Source organism: Lithobates pipiens, unplaced genomic scaffold (assembly GCF_037356315.1).
Source record: "Lithobates pipiens isolate NorthernLeopardFrog02 unplaced genomic scaffold, aLitPip1_a1.2 Scaffold_13, whole genome shotgun sequence".
In the NCBI taxonomy this organism is placed as follows: domain Eukaryota; kingdom Metazoa; phylum Chordata; class Amphibia; order Anura; family Ranidae; genus Lithobates; species Lithobates pipiens.
Window position 1 is genome coordinate 146,458,738 of NW_027507718.1, and position 22,761 is coordinate 146,481,498.

At 41.0% G+C, this 22,761-nt stretch overlaps 1 protein-coding gene across 21 annotated transcripts in view; it reads right to left on the reverse strand.

Annotated features, from left to right (window-relative positions):
• PTPRS (protein tyrosine phosphatase receptor type S) overlaps positions 1–22,761 on the reverse strand; it is a 733,740-nt gene that overhangs the window by 546,021 nt on the left and 164,958 nt on the right. For all 21 annotated transcript variants that reach the window (XM_077475694.1, XM_077475692.1, XM_077475693.1 and 18 more), the window contains one exon: positions 15,487–15,675. In XM_077475694.1, coding sequence (XP_077331820.1) covers positions 15,487–15,675 — 189 coding nt within the window. The remainder of the gene's footprint in view (positions 1–15,486; positions 15,676–22,761) is intronic.

The window sequence follows — 22,761 nt, forward strand, 5'->3', positions numbered from 1 at the left end:
AGGAAAAAAAATGCCTTTTTATATATTTTTGGGGAATATTTCTTATAGCAAAAAATAAAAAATAATGTGTTGTTTTTTTCAAAATTGTCGTTCTATTTTTGTTTATAGCGCAAAAAATAAAAACCGCAGAGGTGATCAAATACCACCAAAAGAAAGCTCTATTTGTGGGAAAAAAAGAACGTCAATTTTGTTTGGGAGCCACGTTGCATGACCGCGCAATTGTCAGTAAAGGCGAAGCAGTGCCGAATCGCAAAAAGTGGTCTGGTCTTAAGCCAGCAAAATGGTCCAGGGCTTAAATGGTTAAACATTGACAACGTTTTAAAGTATAGATTCCAAATGCACCAGGCAAAACTCTTGGCGTCCCCTAGCAGAAGACGTGAATTTTAAGTTAAGCTAAGAAAGTTAAGAGAAAGGGATCACTGAGTTGGCCCCAGTAATGGCAAGCAGTTGCTGTGTGCACAGCCACTGATAGAAATCATGGGGCCGCCTACAGCCTTACTTGATAAGGGCCCCTTCAGCCCCACCCTTGGTACCTCCTTCATCCCTCCCCCCACCCCTATACAGAGAGGCTAGTGTATACAGACAGGCTAGGGTATATACAAAGGCTAAATTGTGGTGTGGCCAATTTATAAATATGCGCCACATGGAGCTAAAAAACGGATGTGGTTTAAATTACGCATAATTATTAGGCATGGCTTAAAGGGGTGAGGTTAGAGTCTAAGATGACTGTGTCTTATGTCAGCTAAGCCCACTTTTAAAAAACTTTTTTCTAAACTTTAATGAGAAGTAATATTATGTTTAAGGGCCGGTTCACACTATGCCTGCATTTGAATTGGGAAAGAATGTGCTGCGGATTCCTGTACAATTCAACCTGCATGCAAAACTCACTGCTTTTGCGATCTGCAGCAGGTGTCAATAAAAGTTAATGACACTTTAAACGCAGGTCGCAAAGGTAGTGTGTTTGCCCTGCACCTGCCAGCCCTGGATCACCATGTGATTTGGTTGCAGTACATTTTAAAAAGTAGTGCATACACTACTTTTGGTGCATTGCAATTTTAGCCCATTCAAAATGAATGAGCTTGAAATTGCACTGCACAGACCCACATGTGAATTGCATAGGAACGCACAGTGCGTTCCTGTGTGATTCAGCCCCAGGCATGGTGTGAACCATAGCATCTCCTTTTTCATGTAGCACTTCTGTAAGAAATTGGGCAGTGCAGTTTAAAACCCAATTTTTCAGTCAGGACAGCTGTGCTACATGAAAAGCAGACATTAGACTTTACATTGCAGTTAATGTGACTGGGCTGACCTACAGTCCCCTGAGAATCCAGATCCACTGCCACCATATTGTTAATGCAGCTCATGTGTGCACACCAGATGAATCCGGGAACGATCATCCTCAAAGCTGACCACATCACCTCCTGACCACTCAAACTACATGGTCTCACAGTCAGGCTCCGGCCTCTGAGATGTTTAGCTGGAGTGAGTGCTAATTGAGAGCAGCTGAACAGGGGGGACTGAGGGAGGAGCGGAGGAGGGGGGAGTTGGAGAAATACTTTTTTTTCTTCTTCTGCACACTGTTCAGATTGCCCGGGCTCTCCCTGATGGCCGGGCCCGGTACAACAGGGCTAGTTGTACCGGCCTTTCACTGGCACTGGCTGTGTGACTAATGGTAATTTGCTATGTTGCAACATAACACGATTAAGATAAAAAATAGCATATTATTAAACGCAAAGAATAATTATTCATATTAAACAAGCACTTGCTTAAAGAGAACATGCTGAAGTTCATATTGTGTATACAAATGGATGAATATGCATACATTTTACATCTTTCCCTAAACATGATTTCATATACAGTAATACTTTGGATTACAAGCATAGTTTGTTCCAGAAGAATGCTTGTAATCCAAAGCACTTGTATGTCAAAGCGAGTTTCCCCATGGGAAATAATGGAAACTCCGTTCTACAACCACTGTTGTTGTCTATGCAGTACCGCATGTTGCCAGGGGTGCGGGCGCCAAAGACACTTGGAGACACTCGGGAACGGAGTGTTTGAGTGTCACGAGCGTCTCCGTGCGTCTCCAATCATCACCGGTGCCCCCGCACCTCTGGCTAAATGCAGTACTGCACACCCCAGAGGCTTGAATCCTGCTCATATTGCTGAACAACGCTCGCAAAGCGATTCAGGATTTTCAAAAACAGCTTATATTGCAAAACGCTTATAGACCGTGTTCCTTGCAATCCGAGGTTCCACTGTATCTTGAACATTCTTGCTTAATTTATAATGATATGTTTCATTGGAATAATATGTCCACTTCTTCAGAGGAACAGACACTACCAAAGAGACATTTATTTCAATTCTGTCAAAAAAGAAGGAACTCCTTATTCAGTTCCCATATTGATGGACTCCATATGCAATACAGGTAGAGGGAATATACTGTATGCAGGTGAACTGGTGGAAAAGTTCTCATTTTAGTCAAATATACATGGATATAAATGGATATAAATAAGTGCTATGAACGCCAGTGGGTTGTATCGCAGGTCTCTGAAACTGCAGTTGTGGCCAATTTGGTGATGTAGGCACAGCACATCTGCGGGTGCTTCCAAGATGTAAAATGTTTGCACATTCATGCATTTGTGTACATGTAATGAATTGAGGCATACAATCTACACGCAAATGCTTTCTTATAAGAACAATTTTAGTCATGCTTGGTGAAATACAACAATTTTTATCCTAATGGTGTTTTGTTGCAATGGAACTACATACCATTAAAGTTCCACTTTTTCAGTGTTTGATTCATTGAATTAAAATGGAGATGTAAGCACCAATATTTGGTAAAAAGGCCTATATCCTGTAGAGCTCTAATAAATAACTATATATTAGAAAACAATGCTCCAATAGATAACAGATAAAATAGGCTTATTAACCAGTTCACAAGGAAAATAGTAAGAATTTCCTACTTAAAACAAATTTAGAGGGAAAAAAAACAAGAGAACTGCATGCAGTTCATAATTTCCAAAATGTAAACAGCAATATCCGCAAAGGTTCATGAAAAGCAGAATATTAAATTATAAGACATTCTTGTTTGGGGGGGTAGGGAAGAGGGATAGGCATTTAGCAGTATTACAGCAGGAAGCAGACAAACTAAAAATATTTAATACTGGCACAGCAACATTAGATAAAGACAGTAACAAGCAAACAAGGAAAATTACACTTATAATTTTCATCTGGAGCAGCAATACACCACCAGCACTATGGGGGAAGGGAGAATGAGAATGACATTTAAAAAAGAAAGTATCTGTCTAAGTATAACACAAATATATATATATATATATATATATATATATATATATATATATATATCCTAAACGTTAACCTATGGCCAGGCTATAAGCATTCAAGTGTTTGCATTATCTTAATAAGCAGTAAATACACTTTAAAAACATCCTTGCTGACCTGTAACTGCATACTTTGTGAAGCAATTCATCCTCAAATTCAAAATTCAAAACAGAGGCACTGTAGTCAGATTGTACTATAGTTGGTTTCTCAGCCAATTTAGCTCCCCGCTCTCTGTTTTCCAGTCATGGACAACCTTGTAAAGTAAACTAGTGAGGGCATGTTTTAAAGATCATTTTCTGCTTAAGAATATGATAATACCAGAACGTCCATAGCCCAGTCACATGTTTATTCTAATTAATATAAACACAAATATACAGATACAAGTACAATGCTTGGTTGAGAGGGACTAACAATATTGTTCTAAGAAAACTTCACAAATTAAAGCATATGCAAACCTAATCAATAACATTTCTGACATGGTAAAGAGATTTCAAAAATATTTAATATCTCTAAATCTGCAGATTTCACAAAAAAAAATACCTGTTTATTGTGCCAGTCCAGGCACTTCTTGTAACAAGATGATAACACTCTGTTCTTATCTCTCACACTTGTTCTCCTGTGTTGTCACCCTGTAACACGCTCTCCCAGTGGAGAGTACAATCAGATCTATCAAGGTTCATCATGCAGGGATGGTCCATGGTTGTCCCCATTATAAAATGCAAAGCAGACGTTCTTTATGATTTGCTGTGGCAAACTAAATGTCATTCAGAGAGTATATATATATATATATATATATATATATATATATATATATACACACACACACACACACACACACACACACACACACACACACTGGAGATCAAAATTAGGGAACCTACAATTTCTTAAATTTCAAGGTCACTGCTTATTCCTATTTTGTTAAGTATATTTCATGAGTTACATATATTTTGAAGCACAGAATAAAAAAACTTCAATGATATCTGAAAAACAACATTGATCAAAATTAGAGAACACCTTCGATACGTCCCAGTTCTTGGTGTTAATCTGGCACCTTGTACAAATTTCTTTATTTTTTTAACAAAAAGGTTGGTCTTTATTAGTAAAAAAGCAAGCAATTACAAGCAGTATATGACGCAATATACAATACAGATGCAAGGTACGCCACATAACAGAGCGAAAAATCACAGAACCAGTCAGTATATCAACACCAAAGTCATACCCCCAGATAGGGGACAATAGACAGAAGGTAAAACAGGATCGACTATTCTGTAGAACCCACCCACGGTTGTCACACCCTCGTAAATTTTTGCGGGCAGCCCCTGCTAGTATAAGTCAATTTATACATAGGTAGTACAGCATCTACAGCCTTTTCCCAGGCCCTCTTAGTAGGTGGAAGAGGCGAGATCCACTTGAGAAAGATTTGCTTCTTGGCATAGAACAGTAATAACGAAATTAAGGTTTTGGTGGGTCTGGGTCTCTGTATATCATCGTGTATGGCCAGGAGTGCCAGCTCAGCCGTCAGTGGGACACTCAGCTGGAGCCGTTCGTTAATACAGTCCATCACCGCAGACCAATACTGCGATATACGTGGACACGTCCAAAACATATGCAAGAAGGAGCCCTCACAGGAGCGGCATCTAGGGCAGAGCGGAGACCTGTCCGGGAATACTCTGTGTAGCCTCTGAGGCGTAAAGTGTATTCTATGTAAGACCTTCGTTTGTATCAACCGATCCTTAGAAGATATTAACAGCCTAATACTCTCCTCCAGGCAGTCCTCCCAGTCCTCCCTATCCAGAGTTGGAATGTCCCCCCTCCATTTGTCCCATAAAGTTTCCAACCTAGAGGACGAGCTATTGATCAGAACTGTGTATACTTCCGAGAGGGGCTTCGTAAGTGAGTCTTGAGCCAGGAGGTCCTCCAGTGCATCAAGTTCAAGGATAGGCGGTTCCGGAAACTGCGCCCGAAAGGCATGCCGCAACTGCCAATACCGAAAAAGCATACTGCCAGGTACAGCATGCCTCTCCACCAGCCCCCGGAAAGGGACCAGAGCCCCATTGGAAATTACATCCCCCAGAGTCCTAATACCGTAACGAATCCACAGCTGCGGGTCCGGGATGGTTCTGAAGTGGGGAAGCAACGGGTTACCCCACAAGGGACAGCGAGGGGACCACCTACCCGAGCCAGGGAATCGCTTCACCACGGCCCTCCAGATCCGCACCACTGACCCAGTGGGACCCGCAAGTGCAGGGCGATGCGTCGCTACAAATTTCTTTATTTACCTGAGAAACCTTATTTAACTGGCAGCCTAATGCCCCATACACACGATCCGAATATCGTCCAAAAACGGATGTCCGAGGAAGGAGGCTTAATGTACACAGGACGTTTTTACAACCTCTCCTGAACGATTTAAGTTAACAGTTAGTAATCCACGTTTAAAACATCCGCTTTGCCACATTTACATGCCGTGTTTACGCTTAGAAGCGTTTGAAATGAAAAACTACTGTAAATGAAACGTGGCTAAATGCGAAGCATTTGCCGCTTGAAATGCCTCTAAATTCAGCGTCTGAACTCACTGCTTTCCAAAAAAGGCCTCTAAACTCAGCTGCCTAAAAATGACATCAAAAGAACCTGTGTACTTGTACACATAAAATAACATTGGATGAGTTCAGGGGCAGCTGAAAAAAGCAGCCAACTGCCTCTGAACGTCCGTTAACCAGCAGCAGTGTACATGAGGCCTAACGCAGTTAGTCATTTCAAATCTGTGATTTCGAAAATATTGCATCTACAATGTCACAAACTCATTCAAGTCCCCCAAGAAGTCTGATCGTCCATGAAAGACAAATGCAAAAGAGGACAGGATAATGGGCAGAATCTCAATGGGCAATTGGTTCAACACTGCAGCTGCAATTGCCAGTTCAGCGCTGAACAGAGTAAGGATCTGTCTCCTCAAACAGCGTCTCACAGTTTAAGAGAATTTGGACTGAAAGCCCACTCCGCAGTGATCAAACTTCTCAACAGCAGAAAGACTCAAAAGGCTAGACTAACCTTTCCTGAGAAGCATGTTGTGTGGACAGAAGAGAACTGGTCCAAAGTTCACTATAGTAATGAAAGCAAGTTTACTTTGTTTGGGTCTGATGGGAAAAATGATGTTCGTCATCAAACTGGGGAAAGGCTGAACCAAAAGTGTGTAAAGAAGTCAGTGAAAGGTGGAGGAGAAGTGCCATGGTATCTGCAGCAGGAATTGGGTTTTCATAAAAATTAGCATTCACTCTGCTATGTAGCTGTATAAGAATACAGCTACATGGCAGAGTAAATGCAAATGTTTATCAGAACCTTCTCTGACAACATGTGGTTCTTTCCCTGCATTCATCACCCAATCAGCCAGCAATTTCATGCACGACAATTCCCCGTCACACAGAAAAATGCATAAGGCAGCTCCTTGAAGCTGAAAACATTGAAATAATGAAATGGCCAGCCCAGAGTCCTGATCTAAACCCAATAAAAAAACTCTGGAAAATCCATGGCGAAAAAATTATGGCCAAGAAAAGAAGACTGAAAGAAGAGTGGAGCAAAATCACACCAGAGCAGTGTGAGAGACTAGTAATGTAATTGTTGATTTTTGTAACCTTCAGAAATTTTAGTTGTGATCTTTTTCCGTGCTGCAATCATTGCTGTGCTCTAATTTTGATCATTGTGTTTTCTACAAAATAAAGGTTTTTTTGGTTGAAGTGACTTGGTTATTTTGAAAAACACTGTTCTATTAGCACGGTATAGCCACAACAAAAAAATCCATCAAATGTTGAGCAATGAAGATTATTTCTGAAAGAAGCAAGTGTTCATAAATTGTTCTCTATTTGTGATCTCCAGTGTATATTTTTTATATATATATATATATATATATATATATATATATATATATATATATATATACACACACACACACACACACACACACACATACATACACTATATTGTCAAAAGTATTCTGACACCTGCCTTTACATGTACATAAACTTTAATGGCGTCTTACTCTGTAGGGTTCAATAGAGTTGGCCCACCCTTTGCAGCTATAACAGCTTCAACTCTTCTAGGAAGGCTGTCCACAAGGTTTAGAAGTGTGTCTATGGGAATGTGTGGCCATTCTTCCAGAAGCGCATTTGTGAGGTCAAGAACTGATGTTGGACGAGAAGGCCTGGCTCACATTCTCTGCTCTAATTTATCCCAAATGGGTTTGAGATCAGGACTCTGTGTAGGCCAGGCAAGTTCCTCCACCCCAGACTCGGGCATCCAAATCTTCATGCACCTTGCTTTGTGCACTGATCCAAATCAGTTGGTGAAGGGGGGTTATGGTGTGGGGTTGTTTTTTAGGGTTTTGGCATGGCCTCTTAGTCCCAGTGAAGGGAATTCTTAAGGTGTCAGCATACCAATACATTGACCATGCACCAGTTCACAAAGCAAAGGTCCATAAAGACATGGATGAGAGAGTTTGGGGTGGAGGAACTTGACTAGCCTGCACAGTCCTGACCTCAACTCAATAGAACACCTTTGGGATGAATTAGAGTGCAGACTGCAAGCCAGGCCTTCTTGTCCAACATTAGTACCTGACCTAACAAATGCACTCCCAGAAAAAAATGGTCAAACTATGCCATAGACACACTCCTAAACCTTGTGGACAGCCTTCCCAGAAGAGCTGAAGCTATTATAGCTGCAAAGGGTGGGCCATCCTAATATTGAACCCTACGGACTAAGACTGGGATGCCATTAAAGTTCATGTGCGTGTAAAGGCAGGTGTCGCAATAATTTTGACTACACACACACACACACACACACAGCGGTGCGATGCATAATCTTTGAATATCATAAAAAAAGTTAATTTCAGGAATTAAATTCAAAAAGTGAAACTCATATTTTATACATATGCGTTATACACAGCGTGACATTTTTCAAGCATTTCTTTCTTTAAATTTTGATGATTATAGTTTACGGCTAGTGAAAACCCAAAATGCAATACCTCAGAAAATTTGAATATTACATAGGGCCAATAAAAAATTTTTTTTAATAAAGAAATGTTGGCTTACTGAAAAGTATTTTCATGTACAGTATAGCATGCACTCAATACTTGTTACTTGGTCAGGAATCCTTTTTACATGAATTACTGCATCAATGCGGTGTGGCATGGAGGCAATCGGCCTTGACGCTGCTGAGGTGTTATGTAAGCCCAGGTTTCTTTGATAGGGGCTTTCAGCTCATCTCCATTGTTGGATCTGGTGCCTCTCATTTTCCTCTTAACAATACCCCACAGATTCTCTATGGGGTTAAGGTCTGGTGAATTTGCTGGCCAATCAAGCACAATGATACCATGATCATTAAACCAGGTGTTGGTACTCTTGGCAGTGTGGGCAGGTGCCAAGTCCTGCTGGAAAAATAAATCAGCATCTCCATAAAGCTGGTCAGCAAAGGGAAGCATGAAGTGTTCTCGAATTTCCTGGTAGAGGGCTGCGCTGACCTTGGACCTGATAAAACACAGTGGACCAACACCAGCAGATGACATGGCTCCCCAAATCATCACCTACTGTGAAAAATTCACACTGGACCTCATGCAACTTGGATTCTATGCCTCTCCACTCTTCGTCCAGACTCTGGGACCTTGATTTCCAAATTAAATGCAACATTTTCCACAGTCCATGATGATTTGGGGAGAATGTCATCTGCTGGTGTTGGTCCACTGTGTTTTGCCAAATCCAAAGTCAGCGCAGCCAGGAAATTCGAGAGCACTTCATGCTTCCCTCTGCTGACCAGCGTTATGGAGATGCTGATTTCATTTTCCAGCAGGGCTTGGCACTTGCCCACACTGCCAAAAGCAGGTTTAATGATCATGGTATCACTGTGCTTGATTGGCCAGCAAACTTGCCTGACCTAAACCCTATAGAGAATTTGTGGGGTATTGTCAAGAGGAAGATGAGAGACACCAGACCCAACAATGCAGATGAGCTGAAAGCCCCTATCAAAGAAACCTGGGCTTCCATAACATCTCAGCAGCGTCAAGGCCGATTGCCTCCATGCCACACCGCATTGATGCAGTAATTCATGTAAAAGGAGCCCCAACCAAATATTGAGTGCATACTATACTGTACATGGACATACTTTTCAGTAAGCCAACATTTCTGTATTAAAAATCAATCAAGTCTTATGTAATATTCTAATTTTCTGAGATACATAATTTTGTGTTTTCGCTAGCTGTAAGCCATAATTATTAAAAGTAAAAGGATGAAATGGGTGAAATACATCACTCTGTATGTAACGCATCTATATAAAGTATATAAGTTTCACTTTTTGAACTGAATTCCTGAAATAAATTAACTTTCTGATTATATCCTAATTTTATGAAATGTACTTGTAATATATATATATATATACACATACACACACACACACACACACACACACACACACACACACACACACATATATATATATATATATTATTCTTTTTTTTGTGTGGGCTTATGACAGTTCTTGCATTGAAGGCATGTACTGATCCCCTCTCCAAGCAGAAGAATGGCAGAAAACAAAGAGATTGATTTAAAAACAGTAAGTTGTAAGACAGTAAATAGTTGAAGATGAAGTGACATACAGGCTAGGGAGTGTGGTACCAATCAAATAAAGACTTATCAAGCTATGCTTCCTGGTTACTAATGAAGAACATTGATTTACTGCTACTATTACCTCACTGTAAGTCTTCAGGTGAGCTTAGACACATTGGGGTTTAATTATTAAAACTGGAGAGTGCAAAATCTGATGTAGTCCTGCATAAAAACCATAAGCTTTTTTGTCAAAGCTTAATTGGACAAGCTGAAGTTAGAAGCTGATTGGCTACCATGCACAGCTGCACTAGATTTTGCACTTTCCAGTTTTAGTAAATCAACCCCACTATGTGTGGCTTATCCTGTAGTTAACTGTATCTTGATTTATTTTTTATTATATATTTCTCTTTGCAGATTCTTTTGAGAGAAGGCTGAAACCAGGAGTGTCCCCTCAGCCAATAGTTATGCACAGTTAGCAGACAACTACCTCATTTTAACTTTCACCCTGGGTTCACACTAGTGTGATGCAGGAACCAGCGGAATTCCAGCGCCGGTTCACACATCGCTCCTTCCCCACAGGCAGTTCAAACTGCCTTGTGTGAACTGCTGCGGGTGTCTTTAACAAAGTTAATGACACCCCCAGTTTGGTTCACAGATTGCAATGCGAACTGTGAACTCGCACAGGAATGGGATTGCATAGGTGAGAACACCCATGTGATCCCATTCTAGTGCAGGGAAAAACAAGTCCCTGCACTATTTTCTGTGCGAAAGACATTGTGAGTTCAGCCATACAACTGTATGAACTCGCATTGCTCAGAGATCACATCATGCAGGTGCGAATAACATGCGATCTCTGAGATTTTGCTAGTGTAAACACAGGCTAAGTGTTTGTAAACCTCAGACATGAAATATGAACAAAGTATACCCTTCCATAGTGTGTACTGTTTCAATTAAGAGCACTAAGGGGCTGATTTACTAAAACTGAACTGAAGAGTGCAAAATCTGGTGCAGCTGTGCATGGTAGCCAATAAGTTTCTAACTTAATTAGGCTTTGACAAAAAAATAAATAAACCTAAAAGCCGAGTAGAGCTGTACCCAGGGCCGCTGATAAGGGGGTACTAACAGGCATCCTAATAGGGGGCCTGGGTGCCATCACATAACAGGGGGACCCGGCATATTCATGAATCATGTAGTACTTTGTATTTTTATACTGTACATACTGTGAGCATGTTTGTTGTTCCCTGTGGCTCCCAGGTGGGAAATCATATTCCCTGGGTTGATTGGGGGGGGGGGGGTTGCTAGTGTTAGGAGAGGGGATTTGGGGGTCATTTTGGGACAGAGGGATTTGGAGGGGGATGGAAGTCTCTACATCAGGGGTCTCAAACTGGTGGCCCTCCAGCTGTTGCTAAACTACAAGTCCCATCATGGTCTGCCTGAGGGAATCATTATTGTAACTGTCAGCCTCGAAATGCCTCATGGGACTTGTAGTTTTACAACAGCTGGAGGGCCACCAGTTTGAGACCCATGCTCTACATCTTCCCAGTAAGATCAGACAATCACACCGATCCTCCCCTACCTTCACTTTCTCCTGTTTCTTTCTGCTCTCCCCTCACTGCTCACAACTAGGGATGGCCTCAGGCATGTTCGCACACTCCACGTGAAGAGCTTGCCAGAAAGTCGGAACGCGCTAATCACAGGCAGTGAGACATTTTCCCAATGTGCGGCTGCAGAGATTGGGAAATGTCTTGCTGCTTGTGATTAGCGCAGCACTGTGCCGACTTCCTGGCGGGCTCTGCATGTGGAGTGTGCAAACATGCCTTAGTCCATCCCTACTCACAACCTGCAGCCTCCGGTCTCAGATCTGTCTGCCTGACACTCCTTCCTTTCCAGCTTACTTTTTATCTCTTCCAACTGTTGAGCAGCTCAGTACATTCTCTGTAGTCATTTAAGGCTGCTGCAGTAGGAATGAAAGAAAAAGTAATCACTATGGCCACCTTGAAGGGCTGCAGAGAAGGTACTGAGCTGCTCAACAGTTGGAAGAGATTAAAAGTAGGCTGGGATGGGAAGGGTGTCAGGCAGACAGTCATTCTGTGGAGCCCAAGAGAGGAATGCCCAGATCTGAGACCACACATTTAAACAAGATCATAGGACTCGTTTACACAGGTGGGTGGAGCAATACAAGCAGGCAGTTGAGCTGAATTTTTTATCACCCTTGACCACCCCACCAAGGAGATGCAGCCACTCAGTGCTGTTTAACCACTTCCCGCTCAAGGACGTCATATGATGTCTAACTTTCAGAGGAAATATCTGAATGATGCCTGCAGCTATAGGCATCATTCAGATAATCTTATTTTCAGCCGGTGATCCTGTGCACCATAAGAATGATCATAGCGGCAGTTCCACCGCTTGATCGTTCCTACAGGTAAAGGGAGGGGACATCTCCGGGCTCTCCCGTGCCATCAGTGACCTGGAGAAAGAATCAGCCGCCGTCAAATGACAAACATAGCGATTTCCGGTGACCAGATGGTCACCAGTCATCTCTATGCCCGTCGGAGGCCCGGGCGTGACGTTATGATGTCAAGTCTTGGCTGCGGATGTAAACAAAGCCACGATCGCGGCTGTGAGCATGAGATCGTGGATTTTTTTTTTTCTCGATCTCATGCTTTCCAGCCTGGAGAAGAGATATGGAGTCTTACTGACCCCCCATCTCTCCATAAAGAGGATCTGTCACGAACGATTCCTATTACAAGGGATGTTTCACAAAAAATGCAAAAACAAGTAAAATAAATAAATAAAATAAAGTAAAATAAAAAATTATAATTTAAAACGCCACTGTCCCCGGTAGCTCGCACTCAGAAGCAAACGCACACATTAGGCCCGCCCCCATATGTAAATGCCGTTCAAACCACACATGTGAAGTATCACTGTGTGTGTTAGAGCACGAAACAACAATTCTAGCACTAGACCTCCTCTGTAACTCTAAACATGTAACCTGGAGATTTTTAAGCACTGAAGTTTTTCATCATTCTATGAGTGTGCACAATTTTAAAGCGTGACATGATGGGCATCTATTTACTCAGCATAAAATCATCTTTCACATTATACAAAAATTGCCTAGACGGAGGAGGATATATCCCCTTCTGTTTTTTTTTGCAGATTGGATTGGAGGTAGGCAGATGGGCAGGTGCAGGGGGTGGGGTCAGGAGCAGGGTTGGGGGCCCCATCAGTTAGGCTGTAGAGGGCCCCATTATTTCTAACAGCGGCCCTAGCTGCACCAGGTTTGGCACTCTCCCTTTTTAGCAAATCAATCTCTAAGTGTCTGCTGTTTCATTCCGCTGCTATCAGCATAAATCACTTCTGATAAGTTTTCCTGACACCAAGGTAGAAAGTGACAGGGGAGGGAGCTTCAGCTGATTGAAAGCCTCAACTCTGTTCCTGTGTGCTGTGTGGGGGGGTGGGCTTGTCCGTTCCCCCCCCCCCCCCCCCAATTAGCTCTGCAGAATGTGACCTCTCTGCCCTCTTTTTTCTGAAAGCTCAGGCAAGCTTTCTAAATTGAACTTTGAATGACTGTAGAGAACAGAAGACTGCAGATAAGTAGGTACAACTTATGTAGGATGATTTGTTTAAACTTTGTGTATCAACTGAAGGCCAGTCACTTCAACTTGGTAAGGTAAGGGTGTACAACCACATTAGGCTATCCACATAAAGATGAGATCACAATCTTCTAATCCAGGCTCTCAGTGTTTTTGACCCATGTAGACTGGCATGTCTAAATGTTTGACTCTAAATAACTGATAACTGCAGCACCTGACAGAAATGTTTATATATATATATATATATATATATATATATATATATATATATATATATATATATATATATAATTATTGTATACATACATACATGAAATATGGTCATGAAAATGTAAACATCAAAAGTCAAACAAATTGCTTACAAAACAAGGCAAACAGTGTGAGATCAAAAGGGGTACACAATTGTTTCACGTAATTCAAACGATTTGGAGTCAAAACAGCACAGTGGTTGGTTTAAGATGATAAATAAAATAGGCCATTTGGCACAGCTACACACCACAAATGGGCACAATGTCTATAGCAACTTTTTGCTAAATTTACCTGAGTGGGTCTCCATTCTAATTATTATTATTAATTTTTTTTTTTTTTAGGCCGGGTTCACACCGCTGCGATGCGGGAACGCCGCAAATCCGCGGCGTTTTCCCGCATCGCATTACTCCCACCGGCAGTTCACACTGCCCTATGCGGACGGCTGGGAGTGTCAATGATATGTTAATGACACCCCCAGATCCGTCCGCATATCGCAGTGCGATCTGCCGACTCGCACAGGAATCGGATCGCATGGTGTGAACCCCCATGCGATCCGATTCTGTTGCGGACCAAAAAAAGGGTCCCGTGCGAGTTTGCTGCGGGAGCGATGCGAATTCAGCCATACTATCTGTATGGCTGAACTCGCATCGCTACGGAGATCGGATGTGATTTGCGGTGCGAATCACAACCGGATCTCCCCCCGCAGCAGTGTGAACCCAGCCTTAGAGAGAGTATACCAAGTGATGAAATGCATGCTAAGCAATATATAAAATAGGATCTGAGGGCACTGAGCATCAAAATGGCACACATATGTTGCTGTAGAACATGACATGTTCTTGACATTCTTATGTGGGAGGATTACAATGAAAGAGTGAGAGAGCAACAGGAGGTAAAGCCAGGAACCTTCACATGAAAATCTTGCAAGTAAATTGAGAAACATAATAAGTTAGTGGATGATTTGAACTAGCTGCATATATTAAAATGTATACTTGTAAAAAATAAATGTAGCAGAGAATTTTCTTGTCTGCTAAGTGCAGGCATTTTTATTTCTCATTGTGGATTATAAAATGACACAATGGGGGTTATTTCGAAAGGTAAATTCACTTTGCACTACAAGTGCACTTGGAAGTGCAGTCGCTTTAAATCTGAGGGGTAGATATGAAATGAGGGGAAGCTCTGCTGATTTTATCATCCAATCATGTGCAAACTAAAAAAAAATGCAGTTTTTTATTTTCCTTGCATGTCACCCTTGGATTTACAGTGACTGCCCTTCCAGGTGTACTTGTAGTGCAAAGTGGATGAACTACGTAAATAACCCCCAATACTGTGTATGTTATGTTATTTAGAATAGATCACTCATGTCATGAGTGACTACTTTCCTATGATGAAACTTATAGTTGTTCCACAGCTGACGAGGACACACTGGGGTTGATTTACTAAAACTGGAAAGTGCCAAATATGGTGCAGCTGTGCCTTGTAGCCAATCAGATTCTAACTGAGCCAAGCTGATTAGCTTTTGTGCAGAGCTACACCATATTTTAAATTCTCCAGTCTTAGGAAAACAATCCCACACTGCTTGCTCCTTATGGGCATAGACTATACTTTGCATATAACATTTTTTGATGCAGTTATTCCATTCTAATGTATTTTTTATGTTAGAGTGAAAAAAAAATCCACATTGAATTTTTACCCCCAATATCTGTTTCCTCCCTTACCTGATCTTAGTTGTTTGATTCTTCCATTACTGGCGGCAGGATCTACCGGAAGGAAGTCTTTAAACCAGGTGATTTCAGGATCTGGATTTCCACTAGCTGCACACAACATAGTAGCTGTTCTTGTTCGTTCTACAACCTTAAGCTGGGGGCCCATATCAATATTAGGAAAGCCAGGAGGAAGCTGATCCTCTGCACACAAAAATCATTAAGCAGATAACACAAAAAACATCAAAGCTAGATCATTAAATGCCAAAAAGAAGAAAATATTAATTTAGGTTCAACAGATACATGAATGCTTATACTTTTAACTTTCTGTTTTTTTCTCCTCCTCCACCAACATGCTAAAGAAATCTTTGTCTAAAACCTGTTTTATTCCAAACCAAGGAACATCATTCCTGGATCTCTGTGCTTCTGTTTGGAATGCAGGCAGACCAGGGCTGGTGGAGGGGTTATCAAGAAGCTGAACATAGCTTCCTGAAAATATCACAGCATCCTTCCTCAGTACTCCTCACATGAGCCTTCAGCCCTGATGCAAGCAGTGGACTCCCTCATTGGAGGAGTTGTGCAAATATGAAAATGCCTTGATGGACAGATGTAAGTGTGGAGGAGTGGAAAATCCATGGCAGACTGTATTTGCATGCACACTTCCCTAGGTTATGCTGAGCTTCCATGGTTAAAAGAACTGAAATCCAATTAATGAAAGGTACAGGCCAGGGACAGGAAAGTTGGGGAGGAATAGGCTAGATGCTAAACTTCCTCTGCCAAGAAATGAGAGAGACCTTATTTGATTTGCTAAGGCAATATCTGCATGAGACAGGCCAGAGTTATGACTGTTACCAGAACACCCTTCATATTGATCTTGCCAAGCAAACAGGGATTTTCATGAAAACAAAGGCAGAGATCAGGCTGTACTGAACCCACAAAGCCACCAGATCATATGTTGCTTCGGCCAAAGGATCTTTGCACCAGAAAATAAGCTTGCCTAGTTTCTTATTGAACCTGGAGACCAGAAGGTGTGGACTGAGCAACTGGGAAAGCTTGTTTTTTGGTACAAAGATCCTTTGGCGGAAGCATCATATGCTCTGGTGGCTTTGTGGGTTCAGTACAGCCTGATCTATGCCATTGCTTTCATGAAACTCCCTGTTTGCTTGGCAAGATCAATATGAAGGGTGTTCTGGTATGCACGCCATTTTGAGGAGCATCCTGTCACACAGGTCCTGGAACACTTGCAGGTTCCATTCCCCCAGATCCAGGCATTGTTGCCTGACAATTGCCTATGCTTGAGATATTAGCAGTGGACAATGCTAGCATGTGAAGTTCTACCAAGGACAGAACCCTTTCTACCTCCCTTGTTGCAGCATGAATTTGGGTTTGACCGTGATGGTTGATGTATGCTACTGCCATGGCGTTGTCTGACTGGATCTTGATTGAATGACCCTTCAGTTTGAACGGTCAGTGTCACAGGGACATTAAATCATTGACTTCTGTAGGTACAGGATTCAAACAAACCTTTTCAAGGTCTGAACTATACTCACCACAATGTCTGCAAGGACCTTTGCCAACTGTTCCTTTACAGAAGGTCATCAAGATATTCCACAATGGGGATGCCAAGGGAGCAAAACAAGGCAAACACAGGGACTAGAACATAGGTGAACAAACAGGCTGTGGGACACAGGTCAAATGGCAGAGCGACGGACTAGGGGTGGTGACCCATAGGAAGGCAAAGGAATTGAGGATGTGCTAGAAAAATGGGGACTTACAGCTAAGTATTCTTGAAGACCCTGAGATCCAAACCAATTACCCCTTTTGGTTTGGGAACTGTGCAACGGTTGAAATCCTTTCCACCACAGAACTGGGCATATAACCTCTTGCGGCAGGAGAGCTGCATAGGTTTCATGGACATCTGCTACTCTGTGCAGTAACACAGGCAGGTTGGAAAATGTGAATCAGAAAGGGTGCTGAGAGCTCAAACTTGCAGCCTCTGAAAATGGCCTCCTGTACTCAGGCATCTGGGATGCTGTCTGCCCAGGTATGCATAAAGGCTAACAGACATTTCCCCCACTTAATGAGCAGGGGGCTGCCATTCATAATTAAGAAGATTTTTCAGATAGTGTGGAGGAGTTGAAAGGCATATGCAGTAACTTCTTTTTGCACGCTTTCTCAGGAGACTCTTTGTAAAAATCCGTAATTTATAAATCCAAAAATAAGAAGGAAACTCCAAAAATCTGAAACAACTATTAAATTATAGGTATTATATTACATATTGTATTATAGGTAATGTCCTTTCAAATATGGCTGTTAGTGAATGTAACGAATATTAATTTATCCAAAGTTACAAATTATCCAAAATAACAAATACAGCATCTAAACAAATGGAACGTAATTAATTATTAAATAATAACAATAATAAAAAAAAGTATTATTATTATAATTTATCATTAATAATTTGTTACGATGCGGCATTCCTTATTTCACATAATTTGGAACTTTGGAAATATGGATAAATTCATTATGTTCACTAACAGCAAAATTTGAAAGGAAATTCCAAAACCTATAATTTAATAGTTAGTAATAGTTATTATTAGTTAGTTATTATTTTGGATTTTTTAATATTTCAGGTTTTCCAATTTTTGGATTTTCATTCTTTTTTATTTTCGTTCTTTTGAATTTTAATTTGGATTTTTTGAATGTTTGGATTTTCGAATTTCAGATTTTCAGGTTTTCAAATTTGTTTATATTTTGTGATTCCGTTCTTTTGAATTTTCGTATTTCATTCTTTAGAATTTTCAAATTACAGATTTTTTGTTTTTGAAAAAACTTTTTAAATGGGTTTTCATTTGAATATTTCCGAATTAAAGAATTTGCTGAATTAAGCCAAAAAATAATTGCACATGTCTAGTCTTAGGACCTCTTGGAGATTCAAGACAGATGACAGCCTAATAGAATCAACAGGCCGTCTGCAAATTTCTACCCCCTTTCTTATTTTTCCCCTAATTTTTTACCCCTTCATTTTATTGAAAATTAAGCAGCACAGCGGGAATCAGCCTCTCCATTCATATTACAGCTGATCTTTTTGTTATCATTTCTACTTATCACTATTTAGCCTGTATTTACATGTATTGGTCTATTAACTTGTGACCATTCACTATATATGTCAACTAGTTTTATTTTGGAATATGCCTCTCTGACTGTATACCTTTTCAAAATAAAGATTTTGGGAAAAAAACCTACAGGCTGTCATTCCATTTTTAAGTATAAAAAATGTGTATTAAAAGTATTTAAAAAAAGTTAGATAGTGTGCACCAATAGGTGCCTAAAAGGTTTCTCAAAACCTGGGAGCTGTCTGCGACTCCTCAGGGCAACATTTGTTAAGGATTCTGAGACTCACCATCAGACAGAGCCTCTGCAGTAGAAGGCTCAGAGGCTACAGGCAGATTAGTTAATGATTCCGCAGGGTAAGGCAATGAAGAAATACTCAGCAATTAAGGTTGAAATTTAACTCAAGAAATACTGTCTAGCTGCAATGAAATCCTAACAGGATAGAACCGAGGAGGGCATGCCTGATGGAGCTAAAGAAGACTCTGAGGCCGCGTACACACACGCGGACTGTTCGCCCAACTTTGTCCGTCAAACAGTTTCGGCAAACAGTCCGCTCAAAATTAGCATGGACGGACATGGCCACACACGACGGACGAACAGTTTGCTGAAACCGTGCGCGATGACGTGAACGGCACGTACGACGGGACAAAAAATACGACGTCCTATACACTGCATTATAACTTTCGGCGTGTAAATCCTTTCTGAGCATGCGCGGAACTTAGTTTGACGAACAAGCCTACACACGAGCGGACTGTTCGCTGAAACAAGGTTTCAGTGGACAGTTTTTCGGAAATTCCGTAAAACCTTGTTCGTCAAACTGTCCGCTGAAACTGTCCGCTGAAAGCCCACACACGAGCGGACTGTCCGCCCAAACACTGTTCAGCGGACAAAGTTGGGCGAACAGTCCGCCCGTGTGTACGCGGCCTGAGGCATACAGAAATTCAAGCAGAGGACAATGGTTCATGCTGTCAATGTCAAATCCTTGAGAAGATCACTGCAGGCCTCCCCAGAACTGATAGTGGATAATGAAATAGAGGGAACAAGTAAAGCAAGACAACATAGCTCAGGGGACACCAGGCAAATCCTTGGGTACTCATGAACTAGCTGCTGGTAACAGAAGAGATTCAGACAGATAGAGGTGACCAGGTCCCTTTAGGCAGTAGCAGGGACTAACAGAGGTGGCACTGCAATTCTCAATTTGGAGCAGCAGCAGGAAGATGCTACCTCAAGTTGAATGGCAGAAACAAGAGTAGGGATTGTGCATGCAACACTCCACCTAGTAATGCGGCACAATAGTCCCCAGAGTGTCCCTTCCGGACAGGACCAATGAAACTAAATAAAAATATGCATACCTGGAATTTTTCTTTAATACAACTGGTACAGATTTGTAAGTCATTATCATCATTAAGTATACAGTTGTGCCAATAATTTTACATAGCTTTTGCAAAATTTGTAAGATGTGGATAATTTTTTTTTAATGATCAGACCCATACACATTTCTTTTTTGTTGAAAGTGATAAAATAAATAATAAAATGGTCCTCTTCAAATGTTTGCATACCCTTAATTCCTAATATTGTGTACATCAATGATGGCTTGTAGTCTTTTATAATAGCTGTGCCATAAATTTTTACTAAAATGCCTGTGCCACTGTAGCTTACCCCCATTCCAAAACGGCTTCATCGTCATGATTCACAGTATGGGTGGTTTGTTTCCCCTCAGATTAATTTTGTTCTCATTACTCAATGTTCAAAGAGCTTTCCTGGGCACTATTTGGTGTATTGTAAGTGGGTTATTTTGTGGCATTGGTGCAGCAAAAATAGCTAACATTTTACAAAACACAAACACAGGAATACATTCCAGAAAACACTTCAGGACCTTACTGGTACCAACTTTCCATATGTGCAATGAAACCAACATTTATCTACACTGTTTTATACAATTAAAACTGCAAAATACCTGGCTTTACCAAACGTTACCCCCATAGGCAGAAGGATGTAATCATGTGCATGCAGCATCATGTGCAACTTTTGGGTTGTTGTCTGATTGTGCCAATGGGAAATACACTCAGCGAGGGTGTATAAACAGAGGAGGAGAGAGATTTTCCCTTTGTCCACAGTTGTGGCTGTGTACTTTTTAATGAGTTCAGAAAGGTAAAAGGAAAGACAATGATCTGTGAGTATTGTGTCTACTGGCTGAATACGTATAAGCTAGAAAATGGAGTGTAAGTGAGGCTGCTGTGCATTTTCAGCTGAGTGAATGGTGACCATGTTTGTAGTGTCTAGATCATCCAAGGAGGGATTGTACAGAATACTGATGGGCATAAGGCGTAAGTTGGGGTTCCGATTTATGATGCCATCATATAAGGTGGAATTAGGGTGGAAATAGATTAGTACACACAGGTTTATGTTAGTGGATCCAAGTGTGAATGACCTGCTACTGCTGGACTACATGTACAGCAATACATTGGGTTGTTTTATGGGAGTATGCTGATTTCACAAATTTTTGATAAACTTTTTTAATTGGGGAGCACTAGATTTCTTAATTCGTGTCTCTGAGGAGGAGTTGGTGTAGTGTCGATGAAGGTAACGTCTTTATATACCTCTGGAAGTGGAAGTCCCTGGAAGTGACTGAAGGTTTTCTAACATCAAGCGCATTATAAACGTTAGAGGTTATATAGAGCGGTGAGCACATATATTTTTATATTTAAGCGCGTGGTGTTGGTTTGTAGAAGTTGTTATAGCACCACGCAATACTAGAAGATGTATTATCTTACAGATTGAAACATAGCCCAAAAGACTCGCTGTCTGTTGGGTTCTTTACTACACCGTTTCTTAATATGGCACTATCGTTTTTGAGAAGTTACAGAAGATTCTTAGACTATAGGTAGTCTCACTTATAGCACTTCATGTTTTTTTTATTTTTTATTTGATTGTTGTGATTGAATCTCATTGTGTTCAGTTGCTTAGGGAAGTAGTTTTTATGGTGATATAGGCATCCACTGCTGCACAGTGATCTTAAAGTGGAAGTAAACCCATCGATTTAAACAGTTTAAAAAAAAAGGCATGCCAGGAATGCTAACTGCTCATTGGCTGTGCTCTCAGCCAAACTATCAAACCATCCAATGGCTGGTGTCATAACAAATCACATGTGCATCACCATAGCAGTTTTCGATTAAACAGAGGCAAAGATGGCAGCTTCCTTGGCTGAAAACGATAGGGAAGTATAAGTATATGTTTGTTGTTGATCTTAGAATCTTGGCTTGCAGCTGAGAAAATAGCTTTATGCCTAATTATGAAAGGGAATACTTGGTGGCTATGGTAACTTATACGAGAGAGCTAAGATGGGCAGGAATTTCTTTCAGTAACAATGGGCTCACTACCGCCCCCTATGTATTTCGACTAGCATATAGTATTGCACTATGCACAACTTTTAACTTAAAGTCAATTATGGGTACCGGCAGCTTTACAGCACTGCCCACACACTACCTGTGGGATTTTTCCATTATGGATGACCTTGACAGAGGAATGTAATTTTTTTTCTTCTGATCATATAAGTAAGTGCTAGATAAGCACACATTGATATGGTAATGAGTCTGTGATCATAATGTCTATATATGTTTGTAATTCTTATAGATACAAGCTTATGAGAATTCCAACTCCCACTGTCTACCATATACTGTACGCACAATTATGATGGCACATAAGTATCTGGAACAAGTCATATTTGTTAGTAATATAGTCATATAAGCTCTTGAGTTTAGGTGGTGTGGTTGAAGTCCACATGGAGCATTGTAGATGTGTTGAGGGCTAGTACCCCTTTAGCTTGTGTTTTTGTTTCTCCCCTTATTTTGGGAGTAGTCTCTGGAGAAATGTATGATCTATTTAAAGGATAGTTCACCTTTGTACACTTTTCTAAATTCCAGCTCCCCTATTCACCAATATAGCATTCATGTACTTTTTTTTCAAAAATATCAACGCTTTTGCATTAAATCTACAGTCAATTACTTTTCTTGTGCTCATCCATGAATCCAGAGGTTTCCATTTGTAATGTCTTTCTTCCTCACAGACTAGAGATGACACAGGAAGGAGTTGACCTCATTAGCACACACCCTGCATCACCCACCCTCCCACTCCCAGGTGCACGTTTTTTAACCACTTCAGCCTTGGAAGGATTTA